This window comes from Pteropus medius, unplaced genomic scaffold (genome assembly GCF_902729225.1).
Source record: "Pteropus medius unplaced genomic scaffold, Ma_sr-lr_union100, whole genome shotgun sequence".
In the NCBI taxonomy this organism is placed as follows: domain Eukaryota; kingdom Metazoa; phylum Chordata; class Mammalia; order Chiroptera; family Pteropodidae; genus Pteropus; species Pteropus medius.
In genome coordinates, this window is record NW_024343732.1 from 1,289,972 (window position 1) to 1,311,550 (window position 21,579).

Here is a 21,579-nt window from a genome sequence, read left to right on the forward strand (position 1 = left end):
TTCCATCCCACTTCCACTTCAGTCCCCTTCTGGGGGCAGGGCATACCCCTGAGACTCTCATTCACTCCACAGGAAATGGCCTTATTCCCCATCTTCCCAGGCCTCTTCCAAGATGGACATAGGGAAGGCTGTGGTGCTAATGGGGAACCTTTGGGAGGACTGAGACTGCCTTAAGGGCTAAGAGCTAGCCCAGCTTGCAGGGTAAGACCCACGTTCTTCCCTCACTGTTTTCAAAGGGGCTCTTTGATGAAAGCCTCGTCTCTCCCTATCAAGACCTCAGCTGAAGCCAAGAAATGTCATCCCCATCAACAGCCAGGCCCCTTCTACCTTTGCCCGCCCCCTCTGCCCACAACCTCAGTTTTCCCACAACACTATCCAACAAAAACAGCAAGTAGGGCTGTTGTTAGGTTGTGGGTATTCTAGATGGCTGGGAGTGGGCAGGGTGCTCTCCCCTCAAAAGATGACAGAGGCTGTGCAGGTAGGAAACACCTTTATCATTGGCCTTGATTCGTTCATCATGTAGTGTCCAACATGGATCATGTGTCCAGAGGAACCGCCTGACACGCAACCCCTGCCCGGCTGCAGCTGCCCCTCCAGGCCAGACGTCAGGCCTCTGGCCATCACACCAGGGAAGCCAATCCCACCATCCCATGCCTGGGCACTGAGTATAAGACTATCCCAAGGTTGGAACCTCAGTCCTTCCCATCTTGGCCAGGGGTTCTGGGGAGAACAAGGCTGGAGCCTGGACGATCAGTCACTTTTTGGTTTCATGATCACTTAAAAAACAGAAAAAACAAATATTTCACAGTCTTTAAAAAATAGTCTGAGGAGAAAGGCTGGGGTCCTCCGTCTGGGGTTCCCCCTTGAGGCCTAAGCAGCCGTGTCCCTTGAGGTCTGCACACCGGGCCATCGTGCCCCGGGTCCTGTCCAATCACTGGCCCGAGCCGTAGGGCCAGTTGAAGGTACTTCCAGACAGCAACATGTCTCGGATCAGTGTCTCGATGGGCGTCTTGCCCACCAGGCGCATGAAGAACAGCTGGGAGATGAGGGAGGCGGGGACTGCACGAAGGGCAGGGAGCCGAAGCAGCAGGCGCCCGAAGCGCTGGGGCTGGGATGGGTACTGGGCCCGCACATACTCTGTCAGGGCCACCTGCGCCTTCTCCTGCAGGCTCTCCACATGTGCTGGGTCCGAGAGGCCACAGGCATCTGGGAGGTCAAGGACAAGGTCAGATGGATAGGAGATGGCAGGAAGATGCAGGCCCCAGGGGTGATTGGGGGCACCACTCAAGGCTGTAGATACGGAGGGAGAGGGGAACTCAGGAGGTGGGAGATAAGGGCCTGGGGCACAAATGGGGATATCTAAGGCAGTGTCAGTCCTCAAGAGATATGAAGGTGGCCTCACCTGAGGACAATGTCACAAGGGTGCAGGCAGTGATTCCTCAAGGGCAGATGGGGCCCCAACTGAGGCTTTGTCAGGGAGACAAGTTCTAATCAAGCTCAAGTGGAAGGGGTGCTGGGGAGAGGACTTGGGGAGAAAGGCAAAGCCTAGAAGGGCCTGGGGAGTGAGTGTTGACAGCATCTAGAGAGGGCGCCTTGAAGGTGGAGGGCAGAGGAGTCTTGAGGGCAAACCCATATTTATCAGATGAAAGTCACTTCTCAGAGTAGCCTGAGTCTGGTTCTGCAACCATGGCCCCAAGTAGACATCTAGTGGGGCCTGGAACCTTCCAGAGTAATGCCAGATCTGCCACCAGTTCCTAGAATTAGGTAGGGCTTTAGCTACTGGAAGGTTACAAATGACAGAGGGCATGAGGCCAGCCCCACCCCTGGATGGGAAGGGCCTCCAAGCCACAGCTCCTTTCTCAGTCCAAGGCAGCCCTAGCCACCTGGAGGTTGCCCTGCCCTGGGGGCGTGTTAGGAGCCCTGGGTCAGAGGTCTGGGGTCACAGGAATCAGGAAGTGGGGAGCTCAGAACCTGATGTCAGGGCACCCCTGCCGGGCAGCCTTTCCTTCATAAGTGCTCCCAGGAAAAGCACCCTGATCTGGGGGACTAGGGTCAGAGTTTGGGGGCCAGGGATCAGGAATGGGGGTCAGAGGGGCCAGACCAGGTGTCAGGGACCTTTCCTCCCACTCTGCGGGCAGTCCTCACTGAGCATGAAGAGCACTTTGATGAGGGGATGGAGAGTGGGGGGCCTCAGGGAGCCCAGAAAAAGGGAGAGGTTGTGGGAACCTGAGTCACCCGTCCAGACCCAGAGTTCTTAAGGAAACCTGGGATCTGGGGTGGGGGCATCAGGGTGTTACACAGCCTGCAGGGCCACGGATATGGCATACGGGGATCACAGAGTGGAAGGCTATAGGGTTCCCCACACACACACCACCCGCACAACCACAAAGCCTCCCTAGCGCCCCCACCCTCCACCCGCTGGAACGCATCTCACCAGGCGTGAACAGCGCGATGGCCTTGAGGCAGCCATACTCGGCTGAATCGACCTGCAGACGGCCCAGCTTGTCCACCTGCTCCTGGAAGGCGCGCACCTGGTCCATGAAGGCTACGGCGCGCTCGGCAGCCATGGGCGCGGCGTGCAGACCGGCAGCGGCCAGCAGCGGGGCCGTGTGCAGGGGCAGTGCCGCCTGCGCAGCGTTCAGCACGAACAGCTCACTCCAGCTCAGGCGCAGTAGCGCCACCTGGTCAGCCACCGGCAAGTCCGGGAAGAAGGGCGCGTGGCGCGCCCACTCCACGGTGCTGAACAGCAGCCGCGCGGCCAGCTCACACACGTTGTCGATGCCCAGCACCGCACCCGCCGCACCACCGCTCGCGCCAAAGCGCCCAGCCGCCGCAGGGTAGGGCTCAGCGCGCAGCAGCTGCGCGATCAGCTCTGACACCGGCTGCCCCGGAAAGAGGTCCCCGCCCGCAGCAGCTGCCGCCAGCGCCGAGCCTGGGGGGCTGCCGGAGGAGGCAGCCACAGTACCTGGCAGCGAGTGCGGGATGCGGCCGCGCTGCACCGCTGTTGTGGGTGAATGGAGATGGGCAGGAGGGGGAGGGGGCAGCAAAGGAGAGAGGGGAGGGAGGAAGGGGATGAGGGGTCAGATGGGAGGAGGAGTAACAAAAATGGGTACAAGAAGGGGATGGAGGGTCATGGGGAGGGTAAAGAGGGGAGAGGGAGGTCAGTCAGGAAGAGGGAGAGGAAAGGAATCCGGGGAAAAGTGGGGTATTCAAAGGGTCATGGGGGTCGGGTAGGGAGGAATAAAGGAGAGAACGCAAAGTCATTAGAGGGTCACTCCGCTCCTCCCCTCCAAGGCCCACCACGCTGCTTTTCCCTGGACCTCCGACCCTGCTCCATGGGCACACAGCTTGTTGGGAGGCCAGGGGCCCTGGGTCCCGCAGGCCTCATCCTGCACTCCTGTCTGGCCCCCACCCTACTTCCTGCGAGAACCTTGGTTGGGTAACCTGAGTTAAGAATTTCATGCACACCTGGCCCTGCTCCCACTGGACTGTGTGAGCTCCATTCGGCAGCCAGGGAAGCTTGACCTGTCAAGCAATCAATGGAGTCCCAGAGCTGAGAATGAGACTAAGGGGTGGGGGGTGCATTCCTAGAACTTGGGGCACCTGGCCAACCTGTCCCTAAAATAAGTGATCTCTCCTATGGAGATGGGATCATTTCTCTAGCTCCCAGTCTGGCCTTCCAGGCCACGGCCCCCAAGAGCATCTGTCTGTCTGGGTCCCTGCAGTGACCCTGGTGCTGAGAATGGAGTCTTGGACAGTAGTAGGTGCTCAATAAGCATTAGCTGCCATCAGTAGCCTTGACTGTGAGGAGGGGGAAGACTCACTGCAGGCTTGGGCCAGTGTCTCCAGTAACTAGGTGGGTGGGAAGAAGGGCAGACTGGGCTTGGTGCCAGGCAGAGACTAATTAATGAGCTTTAATGAGTTGGCAGGCCCTGTCTCATCACCTCCAAGAACTCCTGGTCAACCTGCCATGGAGCAGACAGGGCAGGGGCCATGGGTGGGAGCCAGGGGCTTGAGTTGAGCCTGGCTCTTGGGAATAGGGGAACCTTCTTCTCCCTCTTTGCTCACTCAGTTCTAAACCCCACTCCCACCATTCTGCCATCCCCTGTTCTCAACTCAGGGCCTTTGTACTTGCTGTTTCCACTTCCTGAGCACCCCTTCCCCAGCTCTTCCTCCACATTCAGCCCGGACTGTGTGGGTTCAAGCCCCCACTATAACTCTACTGGCACTCAGATCCTGGCAAATGGCCTCGCCTCTCTGCTCTCTGTGCTTTTCCCATCTGTAAGATTTAGGTGACAATAATAATGATGATGATACCAATCACTGAATTACATAAGAATCTATCTAACTTATTTAGAACAGCACTTGGCAGACAGTAAGGGCTAAATGGATAGCAATTCTAGCCAAGAATCATTTATTGAGCACCTTCTGTATTCCAGGACCTGGTCTAGGCACTGGGGGTATGCAAGAAAACAAGACAGACTGCCAACAGACCTAGTCTCTGCCTTCAGGGAGCAGACATTTTTGTGGGGGAGCAAATACATTACAGAGCAAGGTAGATGGTGTGAAATCAAGAAGGATGATGAAGGGTAATCAGGAAGGCTTCTTTGAGGAGATGCTGTTTGAGCAAACCTTAAAGGAAGTGAGGGAGGAAGCCACAAAGGTGTCTTAGGGAAGAGCACTCCAGACAGAGGAACAGCCTATGCAAAGGCCCTTAAGTAGAACTGTGCTTGGGGCATGAGCTGCATTTATGATGATATCCACACCTGAGACTAGAGATCTGAAGCCCTGATTTGAAGTACATCAGGATTTTAGGTCAAAAGGACAAGTGGAAGCAAAATCCAGGTGGGGGGAGGGGTCAAGAGAGTCACCCCAAACTTAAAAGGACCAAAGGGAGTGATCAGATGGTTTCAAGAGACAGCCTGAGAAGCTGTTCCCAGCTTCTTCTAGAAGCCTGACAGAGAAGAAACCAACATTAGACTCAGGTAAAATACAGGGAAGAACTGCCAGCCTGGCCCATGAGAGTCCAGGCAGAGACAGGCCACCCAGCATGGGGGCCAGATCCTCTCTTGAGCCCCAGGCTCTGAGAGGAAGTCTCTGGGTTCCACTTCATTTCTAAGGGTGGAGTTCTATGCCCAGCTGCCGGCACGTGTCCACCCAAGTCCCTGGAGCAGGGATAAAGGCTGGGTCTGCTTCTGGCTCCCAGGGCCCGGGGTCAGGCGGAAGGACAGGCTGCCCTTTGACTTAATCGGGTAAGTTCCTGCCTTGGGCAAACACAAAGCAAGGGGGGAGGGGGAAGGGAAAGCAAGTCAAATAAAAAAATACATCCTGTTCAGAAAGCCATGGCCAGGCTGGGGGCAGGGGGTGGTCACTGAGGTGCCAGGGCCAGGACACCTGCCTCTGAGGCCAGGGGGACCACTGAACAGTCCTAATATGGGGCCAAGTTAGGGCATCCCTTGCAGCCTCAGCTCCAGTGCGGCCATCAGGCAGCCACAGATAATCGGATTCCTTCAGCCCAGAGCCAGACCTAGGCCCCACGGGATCTTGGGTCGGTGGTAACATCGGCAGGAGCCAGACCCGGAGAGGAATGAAAGACGGGTTGTTTGTCTATACCCTTTCTGCCACATTCCATCAGAGACTCACCCTCTTTCCTCATGCCCACCCGGAAGCACTTCTTGAGGCGGCAGTATTGGCACTGGTTCCGGTGATGCTGGTCAATCTGGCAGTCACGGTTGGACCTGCAGGCATGCAGAGGTCACCATGGGGGTCACTGTGACACCCACGGCCTGCTCCCTGAGCCACCCTGTGAGCCGCCTCTGACGGCTGCACCTGGAAAACACTGGTGCTCGCCCCAACCCCAGGCTGGGCAGGTGGCCTCAAAGGGGCACAGAGGCTAAGCCTGCAGGTCTGCAAAGAGGAAAGAATGAATGATGGTGACAGATTAATAAAGTAGGTGGCAAAGCTGGTGACAGATGAATAGGAGTCTGTGGCAAAGCAGAGTAGCACACCAGTGAGGGTATGCTGAAATTACATTTTGAAGAATGAATAGAAGTTCCCCAGGTGAATGGAAAGGCAATTCCCGGCAGAGAGTACGAGGAGAGCAAAAGGCTGGAAATGTGAAAATTTGGAGGCCTGCAGTTTCATTTTACGTGGTCATTTTCAGGCTAAGGGGCAGGGTGTTTGTCCCAAGGGTAATGTGAGAACAGAAAAGGTACATGGTCAGGGAGCAGAGCTTTGTGAGTTGACTGAGAGAGTAGAAGCCAGGCCAGAGCAGGCCCAAGTCCTCTGTGGGGGTCACAGCACTGTGGAGCTCCATCATTATCACCTTGTACAAGGCCGCCACCAATGAATGAATAAATAAATGAATGAATGAATGAACTCCTGTTCCCACTTGAAGACCCCACACCCATGTCCCTTTCTCTCGGAAGAACTTCTAACTCTTGAGCCTAAGAAGCTTCCTCCTGGTGGCCCTCAGGGATTGTTGTTGCCTTTCCCAGGGGTGAGAAAGGTGGCTCCAAACTGCAAGGCAGTAAGCGCAACGTCCAGAGTCAACCCCAAGTAAGAGGGTTCAGTCACTTATTCTTCAAATGTCCCCAGCGCCTTTTCCCCTTGGCCCCTGCCCCTCTGTATCTCTCTCTATCCTGGGCTCAAGGCTCTCCAAGACCCAAACCTAGGACAGATATCCTTGAGGTCCTAGCTGGGTACCAAGGTCACCCAGAGACATTCACAGAGTAAAACACTCGATAAAGTTAAAAATCAAACATCTCAGCTGGACACACAGCTCCAACCCTTGGGTGACAACTTCTCTACCGAGCCTCAGTTTCCTCATTTGGAAATGGGAGGCCAGATGCCAACTCCATATGGGATGTTGGGTCTGGGGGAATCTGAGGGGCTCTGGAGGAGAGTACCAGGACCCAGGACCCAGCCAGGAGTACCAATGGCAGCTTTAGAAGAGCTGAGGCTTTAGGGGGCCTCCAAGTCCTTGGATCCTGCAGTGGTAGCATCTGAGTGCAAGCCTTCGGCTCCCGCCTGGCCCCAGCCCCCAGGAGGAGGCCAAGCTAGGGCAGAGGGAGCTCAGGCAGAACCAGAACAAAGCCCAGCAGGCAGGCAGTGGGAGGGTCCTGGGCAGCCGGCTGGAAACAGCCAGGCCTGGCGTAGGCAGGCAGGCAGGGGCCCAGCTCAGGGCCCTCTGACCTCAGGAGAGGCCCTGAACCTTCTGCCTCAACTTCCCCAGCTGTGGAGTCAGAACAGCTTTCTTGGTCCTCCAGATGGGGAAACAGAAAGTTCTACTTATTATCCCATCTAAAGAACATATGCTTGGCCCAACACTGGAGCCCAACTCAGTTTCCTCCTTAGGCTTATGGCTTCTAGTTCAATTTGATCAGAGCCTTTCCTTGCTCATATACTCTTCATGGCTCCCTGTGTCCATCAGTCCAGCATTTCAGGCCCACTCAGCTCTAACTCCACTCATGCCTGAGTAGTCTCATTTTACAACACTGCTCCCCCCAACCTGCGGCTGGGCATCTGCCTGGGTCAAACCTTTCTCGCTTTAAGTACCATATCCTATGGCCCTACACCACACAGCCCTCGCTGACCCTCAGGCAGAGCCCCTTGCTCCCTCCTGGGACCCCAAACTCACCCCCCCCGCTCTGGCCCAGCCCAGACCCCACAGGCTGGGGCATCTGCATCTCACTGTGTCTCCAGAGTGGGAGAGGGCTGGGCTTAGAGCTGGGGTCTCTGGGAGGCTAGCATCATATCACCCAGTCTGAGCCCTGAGGAAACTTTGCTGAATAAATCTGAGGCTCAGAGAGGGGCAGCGACTTCGCCTGGTGACACAGCATAGAGCTTCTGAAGAACCTGCCAGCCCCTAACAATGCCCTCTGTCCACCACCTTGATGCTCCCTGCTCTGGCCATCATGGAGCCCCTGGGACTCCAAAACTTCCTGAACCCCTCCCATACCCTCCCCAAAGACCCAGCCAGAAAGCAGGAGGTTATTCCAGCAGTAAAAATGAGGCCAAAGTCTCGTGGCCCAGTTAGCACTGGAGAAGGGAGAAGCCAGCTCCCCACCACACTACCACACTGTCACACACACACACACACACATGGCCTCCCCAGACATGCTCTGACTCCAGACCTGGGGCCAAACTCCAGATGCCCAAGGCCTGGCCCAGTGGCCTCACCAACAAGTCCTACTTGGGGTGAGCCCTGACTCTGACTTAGCCACCCTCCTCTTTCCCACCTTGAAATTCTCTTTGCTGAGCCCCAACTGGGGCAGGATATCTCCCTGGGTGACCCAGGACAGACACGAGGAACTCTCTGGGCCTCAGTTTTACACATATGGAAAATGGGGGCCCCTATACCAGCTTTGCAGAGCCCATGCATGTTCATGGAGGACACAGAGTAGGGGATTGTCAATAAAGCAAAAGGATGCTCATCCAAAAGTGGTGAGAAGGGGCCCTGAGCTGGACACCCCACTCCAGTTCCAACCATAGAAGCTAGGAAGGCCCTGCCAGTCAGTGGAGACTCCAACCCAGCACAGCCCAGGCCTTCCGGGAAACAGTCACCCAACCCTGTCTCAGAGACATCGAAGTTTCAGGGATTTTCCAGGAGCACCAGGTCTGCTCCCACTCTTGGCTGCGGGGGTGGAGCAGCAGAGGTGCGGTCAGCTCTAGCTGCCCTCCCCACCCTCCCGCGACGGTTTCCGGTCACCCAACACTCACGGTGAGCCCAGGGGGGGTTCCCCCCATGGGCAGGACCAGCTCCTTCCCCAAGGCAGGGCCCCCATGCGAAAGAGGCCGCCCTGTGCCACCTCTGCCTTGCTCCCGCCACCGCCTTGGTGGCCAGGGCGACTTTGGAAGTGATATTTGACCCCAAGGGCGCGCCGTATTGATCCGCGCGGCCGCAGACAATGGCCCCTGGACGCTGCGAGCTTCACAAACCATGTTCCACGTTCGATTCCCACGGGGTCCCCGCGCGATGACGTTCCTAAGAGAAGGGGTGCCCCCTGACAGCACCCCAAACCCTCCCCGTGCGGAGATGACCCCTCTCCGGAGAAAATCAAGGTTGGGAGGAGGAGCAAGAAACGGGGGCAGAAAGCGCAAGGGACCACCTGATGTGGGGACCTGCATCCATACGGTGCCGACTGTATACACAACCCTAGGATTGGAATAGAGAGGAGGACAGGGGGCTGTACCCCTATCTCAGAGGGGAGTGGAGGCCCAGGGAAGATCAGCGCCAGGCCCAAGGTGACCGAGCAGGTCAGGGCCCGGGCCAGGCTGGGCCGAGTGCAGGCAGCGGGGTGCAGATGGGGGGCTCACCGGCAGGTGTAGCTGAGGTTGCGGCGGATGCTCCGCTTGAAAAAGCTCTTGCAGCCCTCGCAGGTGAAGACGCCGTAGTGCTTGCCACTCGACTTGTCCCCGCACACCACACAGTCCACCTGCAGCCCCGGCCGCTCCTCGTCGCCCGGCTCCGCGTCGCTGGCAGCGCCAGGTGGTGAGGCCGAGTCTTCCTCGGCTGCGCGCGGGTAGCCTCCCGCCTTGTCCACACCGTTCGTGTCGCCGCCGCCTCCGGGGCCGCCCCCGCCACCGGTCACCATGGCCATAGCCCCAGGGCAGCGGGGCCGGGGCGCCCCCTCCGCGCTCCTCCCTCCGGGCACCCCTGACAGCCCGGGGGACTCTACCCCGTTCGCATCCGGCCCCGGCGCGCGGGGGGCACCGGCTGCACCCCCCAAAAAAGTTTTGAAGCAACTTCCTGCGGCCGGTCCGCGCACCCGGGCGGAACTGGTCGGGCCGGTTCCAGGCCAACTTTCCCACGCGTGCGCGGGGCCGGGCCTGGGGCCGGGGGGGCACGCTAGAAGCGCAAGCGCGGGGCCCCTGGGACTCGCACCCCGCCGCCCTGGGGCCCCGGCGGGGGCGCAGGGGCCATGGCCTGGCCCGGGCTGCGCAGGGGGCGCCCTCTGGCCTGACCGCCGCTCGGCCGGGGGCTGCGGCCAACTTAGCGGGCCGCCATCCGAGAGCCGGAGGCCGGGGGGAAAGTTTGGCCGCAAGTTGCGCGGCTGCTCGCGGCGAGGGGGAGGGGCGGCGGGCACGCGCCGGGACCGGTCGCCGCGCCCCCTGGGTCCCTGGGTCCCCCCAGCGGGCGCTCTGGGCCTGCCGGGCCGCGGGCCGGCGTTTCTCGAGCTGCCGCCCCTGCTGCGGCCGCGCCCGTCAGGCCTGGGCCTGCGCCTGGGCCCGAGCCTCGCTCTTGCCGCCGCCGCCGACCCCGCGCGCCGGCCTCGCGCTGCGGCCGGTTTGACACACAACGTTCCATTCGCGGGGCGGGCGGGGGGCGGAGGCGGGGGCAGGGGCGCGCGCCGCGGGCTGGGGGCGGGCGCTCGTTGCCCCGGCGACGGCCGCCCTTATAAGGGCATGGGTGGCCGTGCACGGCGCCCGGCGCCCAGGCCGGCGGGAGGGACGAGGGCGGAGCGCAGGACCGCTTGGCCTGACCCTTCCCCCCCTCCCTTCCCATCCCCGCCCCTCTCCTCGCCAGGCTCCAGCCTTACTTAACCCCTGCCCAGCCGCGGCGGGTTTATGGGCAGCCGCTGCCCTCTGCCCTTCTGCAGCCTGGCCAACATATCTCTCCAAGGCACTCCCCTCCACCTCTGGCCTTGGACGTTGCGTCCTTTACCGCCTTCGAGGCGCCCCAGGGACACCCCCCCATTCCCGGCAGAAGCAATAATGGGAGTCCAGTTGCACCCGGGCGCAGGAGGGGGGGCATGCCTGTGCGCAACATACACGCGCGCGCGCGCGCGCGCGCACGCACACCCTGGGGCATTGCTTTGCACAGTTGCAAGATGGATTGTGTTTGCTTCCTCTTCCAGAAAGTCGCCGCGTCCGACCCCCACCCACCCTTGTCTTTGCTTGGGCGAACACCTGGTGCTCGTAATCTCCAGGGGGAAGGGATGTGGTGGTCTCCGGCTGGCGGGGGCGCAAGGTCAAGGGGTTCCTCACCAGATTTCAGGCCTCTGGGGGCAAGGCGCCCACCCGCCGGCGAGGTTAGAGGCAATAGGAATGCCCACCACTCATGCCGTGGCCTGCCCCTTCCCCTTTAATTTCCTTTTCTTTCTGTGTTTTATAGAAAGGGCTTGGCCAGGAGGCCGGCTGGACTGCAGATGTCTCTTCCAGACTCCCTGAGCTCTCCTCCCAGCTGCTGCTCGCCTGCAACAGCCCCCAACCCCACCCAAACCCTGGGCTGGGGCCGACCAGCATTTAGTATTTATTAAGCACCCTTTGTATGCGCCCAGATCGCTCTCACATGGGAAGCCTAAGCCTCTGGCTCTGGGCCCGTTAACGTTTAACCCGCTGGAAAAGCCCTTCCTGCGGTGACCTTTCACCTTGAAGTCCCTCAGGTCCTGTAGCCTGGCCTTATCTCCTGCCCGGCCTGCTCACCCAGACACGAGGCCACGTGGCTGGGCCTATGAAGGCTGTGGGCGGGAGAGTAGTGCTCTCTGCCCATGAGGCTCCTAAGTCCTCCTCTCTCAAGAAGGGGCTTTGGGAAAAGACACCCAATCTCCAGATGACATCTGAAGAGGCACCCTCGAGAGGCGGGGAGGGGGAGAGATGCTTAGAGATCGTGCAACACTTCAAAAGATACCAAGGTTCTGAGAAAGCCAGCACAGCCAAGCACAGCCCAGGGATTCTGGGCCTCCCAAGGAGGGCCTGGGTGAGTGCAAGGTGGGAAAGGTTTTAGCAGGTACAGAAAGCAAGAAGGGCTCGGGTTAGACATGAGCAAAGACTTTCCATGGGTCTGACTAAAGTGGATTTCTGCCCTGTAAGCCCTGCTGGGGGAGTGGAGCCTGGGTGGTTATAGAGAACCCTTTGGTTCTGGGGCTGCCTGGGAATGTGGAGGGTGCTGGCTGGTTATTTGGGGTGAGGACAAGGGCCTAGGTCCCTGCCTGGATCGTCCAGGATCTTTGGTGGGAGAAGGGGTCCGCTTCAGAAAGGGAAACTTAGCAGGGAAAAGTCTCACAGAAGGGAGTCAGAGGGGGGATTTAGGGAGGGGAGGGTTTGAGGGACACATATCTGGGGCAAGGAGGCCCAAAAATGACAGGCTGAGAACCGGCTTGGAAACTGGGGAAAGAAGGCGACGGAGTTGGTCCTACTCTGCGGATGCCCCGCCCCCTCACGGTAGCTACACCGCCCCTGCATGCCCTGGGGCTGGTCTGCTGGGGTAAGGCTGGAGTCTAGGACCGGCTCCGCCCCCCTGACCCCTGCCCGCGGCCCCGCGGTGACATTTGACCTTGCGGCGGCCGCGGACCAGGGACAAAGAGGCCTGGACCCATCTGCTGCAGGGGCACCCGTGGGAATGGCCAGACCCTGCTCTGGTGGCCTGGGAACAAATCCCTGCCCCCTCCTTAAGCACGAACTCCTTCCCCACCCTCTAACAGGTGACTTCGTCTCCTTTTGCTTCCTCCCTGCACCGACAACCTGGTGGGACTGGGGGCTAAGATCACTCTTGGGAGAGGGAAGGGGGACAAGAGGGGCTAAGGTCGGCTCCTCTACTCCCCTGCCTCACAGACGACCTTGCCCGCCTCAATTTCCTGGCTTTTATCCAAGCCGACCTTGGTCCACAGAGAGTGCGCGGGGTCCGAAGGTCACCAGCCCCAACTCTCGCCTGAGGCATCTGTGGGTCAGGAGGACCGGATTGCGTCCAGGCCGCTGACTGGCACTGATCTCAGGTTCGTCTTGCCCTTCCAGGCAAGAAGTAACCGCCCCGCACACACCTGCACAGGTTCGGCCTGAGAAACGCCTCCACCACCAGGCTGGGAACAAAACCCTTGCTAATCCCCAGCTTGGGTTTCAGCTACCGCGCAGGAGAGCACAGCTGGCCCCTAATCCGGGCCGACTGGGTCGTGCCCAGCCCCCCTTTCACGACCCCGCCAGACCCGATTGGGAGGGCGGGGAAGTGTGACCTATGCAAATGACATGCTAATCAGATGCCTGTCATTAACCTGACACTAGCGCTTCCCACAGCTTCCAAGGTCTAACGGTGAAAGCCAGAATTTAGCCTCACCAGGGGCCGTCTAGGCCCTCGAGGGACCGAATGTGTGTGGTGCCCACCTTGAGCACGCACTCTGAGTTCCTCTGCGCCTGCAGTATAGACCCCTGACTTTCCGCGTGCAGGTTTTTAAGCCTTTTACCTTAGCTCCACATTTCTTTGCATGCAAGTTCCAAAGCTGCCTCTGATTCCTCCTCCCTACACATGCACCTGGAGCATGCGCCCTTCTAGCTAACGTTCCACACTCCGAACTGTGGGGGCCTCAGTCTTCTGGGTTGTAGGCATCATCCTCTTGGGAGCATCTTCCAGGACAAACCCAACTTCTCCCTAAGAAGAGTAGGCAGGGGAAGGTGTGCCCTGCCCCCCGTGGATCCCTGTCTGGGCTTCTGGAAACAAGTAAGAGTTGGAATTTCAGCTCTGGGTGTGTAACCTCACTGACCTCTGAATCACCCCAGCCAGGCCCGGAGACCCTATCCCTACGGCCCAGGCTGCCTCTGGCAAGACCCTACCGACCCCATTCATATGCCACATGGTGCCAAGCCAAAAAGACACCGAATCTTTCTCAAATGCCCAGCCAACCCCTCATCCAGCCCAAGATGCACAGGTATATCAGCCTCCATCACGTCAAACACACTTCACCATGCAAAGTCACGCCTCATGACATCACTCCAGGACAGTTTATGACACGGCCAGCCACCACTGTCTGGCACATCCAGACATGGCCGGGTACAGGGCCTACAGAAAGGTCTCCCCTGGCTGGGGAGGTGGACGGGGCTGACTGGGCCTCTCCAGGTTTCTTGCAGTGGTTTCTAGCACAGCCAGCTCTTCTGCCTGTCGTGCCTCCATTAGTGCCACCTGCTGTTCCAGCTTCCTCCGTTGCCCTTCCTGCTTCTGGCGGGCTCCTTGGAAGGCCAGTACCAGGGCACTAGATGGGGTATGGAGGTTGGGGGTTGAGCCAGGAAATAGGCTCCCCACACTAAGACAGGGACTACGCACTTCCAGACTGGGACTTCCTGAAGTCCCAGCATCACTCAGGAGGGGCTGACACACAGGTACCAGGGGAGGTGTGGGATGGACCAAATTTGCAGCCCACCTTATAGGAGAGAAGCTGAGGCCCAGACAGAGCCAGGGAATCTTCTGAGGTCACCAGGGGAAGTACAGGGAAGGGGGACCCACCTGTGAGCCTTACATAAATCACTGTTCAGCTCAGCACTCTGAGCACGTCTGGCTCGCTCCTTCTGAGCCACCTGTTCCAGCTCCTCCCGCAGAGACTGCAGCTGCTCCCGCAGGCCCAGGGTCCTGATACAGGAGTGGGGAGAGAAGGGCTCACAGCCATAGCCAGTCCTATCATCCCTCTACCCACCCACCTGCCCATGGAGTTTCCATGGTAGGAACACACCTGTACACAGGTGCACACCCAGCCTGGCACTGCTGCACACAGCACCCCCACGGACTCTTGCATATATGCCACCATCACCCTCCTTCCCTAGTCAAATATCCCCCAACCAGGAACACACCGAGTGAGTGATGCCAACAGTTCCTGAGCTAGCTCCTCTCGATCCTGCACTTTGCCCACCTGACCTCCATCGATGCCCCTGATGCCACCAGGGATAGCAGGGCCCTGAGAGAAGCAGAAGGAAGGGACATGACATTGGCCTAGGCTGAGTATGTGCTCAGCCCACGCTGGATGTTGAAGATGCCCAGACTGTGGCAGCCATAGTCCTTTCTCTCACAGAGTCTCCAGTCTGGTGAGATACCCCAATAAGAGCAAAATTAGTCCCTAACAAGGGAAATAAATAACAAGGGATCTCATCTGAAGTCAGTCCAGGAGGGCTTCCTGGAGGAGGCGATATCTGAGCTCAGACCTCTAGGAGTTCAAGGACTTAACTGAACAAAGAGGGATGTGACTGGTGTTTCTGGCAGTGGCGCAGCAGGTACAAAGGCTTGGAAGTGGAAGAGATGATTCAAAGGAGCATTCTAGAAGCCACTGAAGGCTTTAAGCAGAGGGTAGACATGATTAGACGGCAAGGGGCAAAAAGGAAAGACTCAGAGGGAACTAGAACCAAAATTTAGGAAGAGAGGAAGCATGGACTGGGGCTATTAGAGTGGAGACGGGGTGGTATGAACAGGCCTGGGGAGTGGGATAAAAGAGGTACAGGTTTGAGTGAAGACACTAAATCACTTGAGGCTTAGTGGGCTCAATGCCCTCAAAGAAAGAAACTCCAAAGTACAAAGTGTGAACTTCAACCTGCAGCTTACCATTCAACTAATTTACTTGTGCAGAAGTGGAAACTGAGGCTCAGAGGGGGCTGTGCTTGGCCAAAGCCACCTAGCCAGTAGTATACTTCTATCCCTACCAGGTCGAGTCAGAGTGCTCACCTGGGACCATGCCTCCTCGTCTCCGCTACTCCTGCCTCCACTGCTGTCACCACCACTGCTGTTGGCCCCACCAGTTTGGAGCTGAGCCCACTCCCACCGAAGCTGCTCCAGCAGGAGCATGTGGGCGGGGCCCTGGGCTCGGAGGGCAGCCTCCCGCAGCTCCAGACCCCGCTTCTCCCGCCGCACCAACTGTAGCCTCAACATCAGGTCTTCCTGGGTCTCCTGAGAAACCAAGAGAGGGTAGAGAATTTGTGACTCTAGGGTCAACTGCTGGGGAAACTGTTCCTGGGTCCTGGGCCTCAAGAGGCACCAGTGAGGGCTGGTCAAGCAAGAACTTAAACCCTCACCATGATCTTGTGTGGTAGGAAATATAATTCTCTCATAAAAACTACAGCTGTAGATATGACAGTTCAGAGAGGACAAGTATCTTAGACAAGTTCGAGTAGCAGCTCAGTGGAAGGGGCTGAAGTTTCTCCAACTCCAGAACCTTAGGTCTTTCGTACAAACCTGAAATTGTGTCCCCTGCCCCATTTCTTTTCCATGCAAAGCGCATTTTGCAAAGCCAGATTCAAAGCCTTATGAGAAACTGAATTCCAAAGGACAAACTCCTATTCATCTCTCAAAACCCAGCCCCAATTCTCCTCCCTCCAGGAAAACTGACTCCAGCCTAGCAGAACTCTCCTTTGCTGTTTAGTTCCCCAATCACATCCCTCTTAACCTCAGCAAAGGATTTTGTCCCACCAGGAAAGGCTGACACAATAACCACTGCCCATTTGTACCCGTGCAGCCTCCAGGTCCTGCTGGATCTGCATCTTCTCCAGCTGGGGCAGGGCTAGGCCAGGCTGCGTCCCCAGAATAGCCTGCACCATGGCTTCTGCACGGGGCGCAGTGGGCATGGGTGACAAGGTGGGACCAGGATCTGGGGGAATCTTCACCATAGCACGGCACTCTCGGAGACGCTGGACACAGCCTTGGAGCTGGGTAGACACCTCCTGTGGTGTAGGCCTATCCACACTGCTGCCCTCAGGGCTACAGAAAACAGAAGAGGGGCCTGTGTCGACATTGACAGGCATAGTTGTGCTAACTTCATGCCAACCCTGGTGGACTCCATCATCTTCCATATTACTGACCATGGTGGATCCTACACCACCTGTTGTGGGCGCTGTAATACCAATATGGTGGGCACCATCATCCATCAAGACAACACGGTGAACACCATCACACCAATGGGTACCGTCATTCATGTAAACATGGTGGACATCATCACACCAATCTAATGGTCGCAGCTGCTCATGCCAGCATGGTGGATGTCATCACGCCAAGCCAATGGACATCATTGCTCAGCTTGCCAGACCTCTTTGGCAGCATCATGCCAACATCTTTAAGCACTATCATGTCAGTTCTAATCAGTGACACCATCATCCATCTTCATGACAACCCTGGTAGGTCCTATACCAACCCCAATGGCTGTTAACCACCACGACAAATTTGTTGAATAGCAGCCAGCCAACTCCAGTCGGGTCTCCATGGACCAGCTCTAGGAGCCCCATTTCCCAATCAGGACCCCATTCACTGCCCTGCCCAGTTCCCAGGATTCCTAGGAGTACCTTAGCTGAGGATCCCACCGTGTCCCTCCATCCATGGCAGCCTCCTCTTGGGCCAGCAGCCTCTGAGCCTCCTTCTCAGCTGCCTCCAGGTCACTCTTGGGGATGTCTTCTGCTCCTGAGTCCGCCTCCCGGAGAGTGAGCAGGACCCCATATGCCTCCTCACAGTGCTCACTGTGGGACACTGGTTCTAAGTGCTCCAGGACACTCAGCCCCATCTTTCAGGCGATATTTCCACTTGCTCCTGGATCTCTCCCTTCTCTCCCATCCCCAGGGGGGAATGCAAACCCCTTCAGCACCCTTGGACTAAAATTGCCTTAAATTAATTTCTGTAGTAGGGGAAAGTAATTACCTGCGGAGGCCCTGCCTCTCTTTGTGGATCAGGGACATCCTCTGAGCTCACCCATTCCCTTCCCAGCCAGTGATACCATGGCGGGGGTGGGGCAAAGACCTGTACTGCAAGGCCAGACGTAGTGCCGTGGCCTCAGCCTCCCGCTGGCCCAGCTGCATGCTGAGGCCCTCACACCGACCCTTGTATCCCTGGAGCACAGCTGACAGCAGACGGTTGAAGCATTTGAGCTTCTCGATGCTCCTGCCTCCGGAGGTGGGGAAGAGGGAAAGTGAGAGGCCTTGTAGAGCAGTCAGAACCCAATTGATTTCCACCTCCCCTCCCCTACCCCAACTCCAGCTCCAGACTCAGGTTTATATCTCAGCTGAGGAGGTGCTGGTGCCCTTACGAGCTCAGCATTTGTGGCTCTTACCCCTGGAGCTTCTCCAACTGGACTTCCATGATGTGCATCTCGGGCGTAAGAGGCTGGGTAGAGAGAGATCCAAGGATCTGGCCACTAGAATCACTCCGGAGGCGCTGGAGCAGGGGGTGAGACAGGGAGAAGGAGTCCTGCAGCAAGAGGGCACTTGAATCACCCAGATTGTCAAGAGCTCAGCACCATGGGTTTAGGCTTTTCCAATCGCAGAAGATGATGGATCACATGACCTGGATTTGAGTCTCACTACCCCAAACCCTAAGGATCTCAAGATGGTGGTTTTGAGCTTCCCACACTCACCTGAGTGGCCCAGGGCTCCCCATCAGCCCCGGAGCTGCTGGATCCACTGCCTGAGCCACCCGCTTGGCTCTGGGAGGAAGGTGGGAAGGGGTCCAGCCTCAGCAGGGAATCCTGCAGCTCCTGGACCTGGGGGAAGGATGAGGAATGTCAGGCCTGGGGGCTCCAAATAACCACCAGCCCTCCCTAAGGCCCGTTCCTGGGGCAGTGGCAAGAGCCCTAGCTGTAAAGCAGGAGCCCCAGGTACTCACTGCACCAAATCCCTCACTATATGACCTTGGGCAACTCACTCAACCACTCAGGACTTCTCTTTCTTTAGACATACAGATGGCCAACAGGTACATGAAATGTGCTGAACATCACTAATCATCAGGGAAATTCATATCAAAACCACAAAGAGATTTCACCTTATACCTATTTAGATGTCTGTTATAAAAAAGACACGAAATGACAAGTGTTAGTGAGGATGTGGAGAAAAGGAAAACTTCATATGCTGTTGGGATTGTAAATGGGTATAAATACTATGGAAAACAGTATTCTCAAAAAATTACCAATAGAACTACCATGGGATCCAGAAATCCCATTTCTGGGCATTTAGCCAAAGGGAACGAAAACACTAATTTGAAAAGATACATGCACCGCTATGTTCATTGCAGCATTATTCACAATAGCCAAGACATGGAAGCAATCCATGTGTCTGCTGATAGATAAATAGATAATGAAGATGTGGTATATATACAATGGAATATTACTCAGCCTTAAAAAGGAATGACACCCTGCCATTTGCGACAACATGAATGAACCTTGAGGGCCTTATGCTAGTGAGATAAGTCAGAGAAAGATAATTACTGTATTATCTCACTTACGTGTGGAATCTAAAAACAAAACAAAACACTGAACTCATAAGTATAAAGAATAGATTGGAGGTGGGGAGCGGGGACCAAATTAAAACAAACAAACTAACTAACTCTTCTTTCCCAGCCTGGAAATGGGCCCCATCCCATAGGGAAATGGGCCGCTTGTTCTGGGCTTCCACAGCCCCAGTCTTGTCACCTGGAGATGAGGGCCTGCTCCCCTTGACCTCCATCGGCCACATGGCTTTAGATTTCATCCACATGCTGAGGATGCCTCTATGTCCATACCCACGTCTGACAGCTCCCCGTTCAACATTGCCCAGAATCTGCCCGCTTCTTGCCACCTCCGCAACTTCCACCATCTGGCCTCTGAACCAGTGCTTCCTCCTGAATCTCCAGGATCCCACTGCTGCTGCCCACACACTGTTCCTCCCAGGACAGCCAGCGGGTGCCCGTGAACGCCTATGTTTGGTAGTCATCCCTCCCTACTCAGAACCCTCAGAGGCTCCCATCTCAATCAGAGCAAAATCTCAAATCTTTCCTACAGCCCTGCAGGAACTGCCCTGTCACTTCTCTGCCTTCGTCTCCTCCCACTCACCCCACACTGGCTTCCTCACTGTTCCTCAAATATACCAATCACACTCAGGGCCTTTGCATATGCTATTCCCTCTGTTTGGAATGTTCTTCCCCCAGATCTTTGCATGGTTCCTCCCACACCTCCTGCAAGTGTCACTTCCTCTGTGGGCCTCCCTGATCACCTTAACTAAGATTGTACGGGACCTGTGTCTGTTGGGGCTCAGCAGTCAATGTTGCATTTAAAAAATTTTTCAAATGAACAAGTGATTGAACATAGCCTATGCCAGGCTGCCTCCTTCCTCAGATAGGGAGCCTTGGGAGGCAGGGCTGCCCGACTCACCTCTCTCTGCAGCATCTCCTTCTCCGTCTGGATGGCCTCCAAGGAGGCCTGCATGTGGATTAGTTCATCTTCACGGCTTCCCAGGGCCAAACGCAGCCAGGCATTTCTCTCGGCCATGCGGGACGCCTCCCTCTGGTAGCCCCCTGCCCCTTCCTGCTCCAGGCAGGGCCTTCGTCTCCCCTTGCTTCTGTCCTCTGCCTCCATTGGCCCAGAACAGCTTGGGGGCTGGTGGCGCCAGGCAGCAGCTGCTGCCTCCAGTGAGCTCAGAGCATGCTGGAGAGTCTGAAAAACGTCAGGGGCCCCAGATCCAGAGGAGACGGTCTCCCTGTCCCATGGGGCTGTCTCCGGGGCCTGATGAGCTTCTTCTGCAGGTTCATGGGGCTCCTTGGGTGCTGGGGCCAGTCCCCTGCTAGAGTCCTCATCAGCCTCTTTTTCGGTTCTGTGAAGAGGTGAGAGATGGAAGATTCTGAAAATGGGAACATCTGGGGTGGCTGGCATACAGCGGCTGTGTGTCAAGGCTGGGGCCTTGAAAGTCAGCTTGAGGAGGGTGATGGGGAGTCATGGTGTATGTGTGAGCAGGAGTGGAAGGGGCACAGGCAGTGTTATGGGTGGGAAAGAGCTGGAGTTGGAGGCACAGACCAAGAGGGTCTTACCTGCTCTCCAGGCTCTGCCCACTCTCCTCCACCCCAGGGCCCAGCAGTTCTGTCTTGCAGCTTTCCTGAGATGGCAAAGGGCCCAGTGCAGGGCTTCCGTTGGCTGCCTCAGCCTCCTCTAAACTTTCTGCCACAGGGTCCAGCTCCCCCTGCAAATGGTCACCATGACTGAGCTCTGAGCCAGGAAGGGCTCGGCCCAAGGGTCCCACTGAGCTGGCTGTGGCAGGGGTGGAGGACACTTACAGGTGGAATGTGCCTCCCTCGCCGGCTTCGGGGCCGTGTGGCCCGGGCACTCATTGCTGTCCAGAAATCAGTGTCCTCTGAATCTTCCTCCTTCGTTCCCTACTAAAACCACAGCCTGATCTCAGCTCTTGCCTTTGCTGTCCTGGGCAAATGACAGTTTCAATTTCCTCTTCTGAGAAATGGGCATTGATTTCTCCCCTTCAGAAGGGATCTTGAGTCGTCAATGTTGATTTGGCATATTTAAATGACCTTAGAAGCTTACTACTTCCCAACGTTGCCCTGACCTCCCCCTTCTCCTTTGCCTCCTTTATCTCTCGCTTCCTTGGAGCTCCCTTCCCTCCCCTCTCCTTGGCCTAGGACAAGAGTCCTCTCTCCTCCTCAGGGCCCTCCTGAACCACAAGCCCCAACCCTGGGGTTGGGTCCCCTCAGCCCTCTCTGCTTCTCTATTCCTCTAGGAGCACCTTAGTCAGAGGCCCGAGTCCCTGAACACTCTTGGGGTCACTCTGGCCACTGTCTGCTCAGGCCTGGGCTGGCCAAGATTGGCCTGGGAGGGACCAGGAAACAGGAAGCCCCCTCCCCTGGTCACATGACTTGTTATTGTGCAGTTTCCTCCTCAAGGACAGTGCCTTCCTCCAGTCCCAGCAGGGGACACGTGTCCAGCTTCCAGAGATATCCATCCCAACTCACCTCAGCCTCCAAGGCCATGGCTCTTCCACCTCTGAGCCTCAGTTTCCTTATCTGACCTACAGTGTCATGGGAGTTTTAACAAGCAATTTGCACATGGCTAGGCACTGTCAGGGATCTGAATTGTAATATGCACTCCTTGTTCCCTA

At 57.1% G+C, this 21,579-nt stretch overlaps 2 protein-coding genes across 7 annotated transcripts; both read right to left on the bottom strand.

The window, feature by feature from the left end:
• Positions 1-473: 473 nt before the first annotated feature.
• On the bottom strand, positions 474-10,287 carry NR2F6 (nuclear receptor subfamily 2 group F member 6). The gene is made up of 4 exons (XM_039867770.1): positions 9,319-10,287; positions 5,644-5,738; positions 2,435-3,001; positions 474-1,206 (listed from the first exon to the last, which is right to left on the bottom strand). Exons 1-4 carry the CDS (start codon positions 9,600-9,602, stop codon positions 932-934), a joined length of 1,221 nt encoding a protein of 406 aa, XP_039723704.1. The 5' UTR covers positions 9,603-10,287; the 3' UTR covers positions 474-931.
• Positions 10,288-13,694: 3,407 nt separating this feature from the next.
• Positions 13,695-21,275, bottom strand: USHBP1 (USH1 protein network component harmonin binding protein 1). 6 transcript variants are annotated; one of them, XM_039867757.1, is made up of 13 exons: positions 21,208-21,275; positions 20,747-20,848; positions 20,504-20,652; positions 19,851-20,289; positions 18,084-18,209; positions 17,781-17,917; positions 17,471-17,611; positions 17,023-17,193; positions 16,195-16,444; positions 15,416-15,637; positions 14,554-14,657; positions 14,213-14,335; positions 13,772-13,961 (listed from the first exon to the last, which is right to left on the bottom strand). In XM_039867757.1, the coding sequence occupies exons 2-13, from the start codon at positions 20,798-20,800 to the stop codon at positions 13,772-13,774; spliced, it is 2,106 nt and encodes a 701-aa protein (XP_039723691.1). In that variant the 5' UTR covers positions 20,801-20,848; positions 21,208-21,275. The 6 variants fall into 6 exon arrangements, with proteins under 6 accessions (XP_039723695.1, XP_039723694.1, XP_039723697.1 ...); XM_039867758.1 differs by having other exon boundaries at positions 20,747-20,845; positions 21,208-21,253; XM_039867761.1 differs by lacking the exon at positions 21,208-21,275 and having other exon boundaries at positions 13,695-13,961; positions 17,041-17,193; positions 20,747-21,201.
• Between the last annotated feature and the right edge of the window lie 304 nt (positions 21,276-21,579).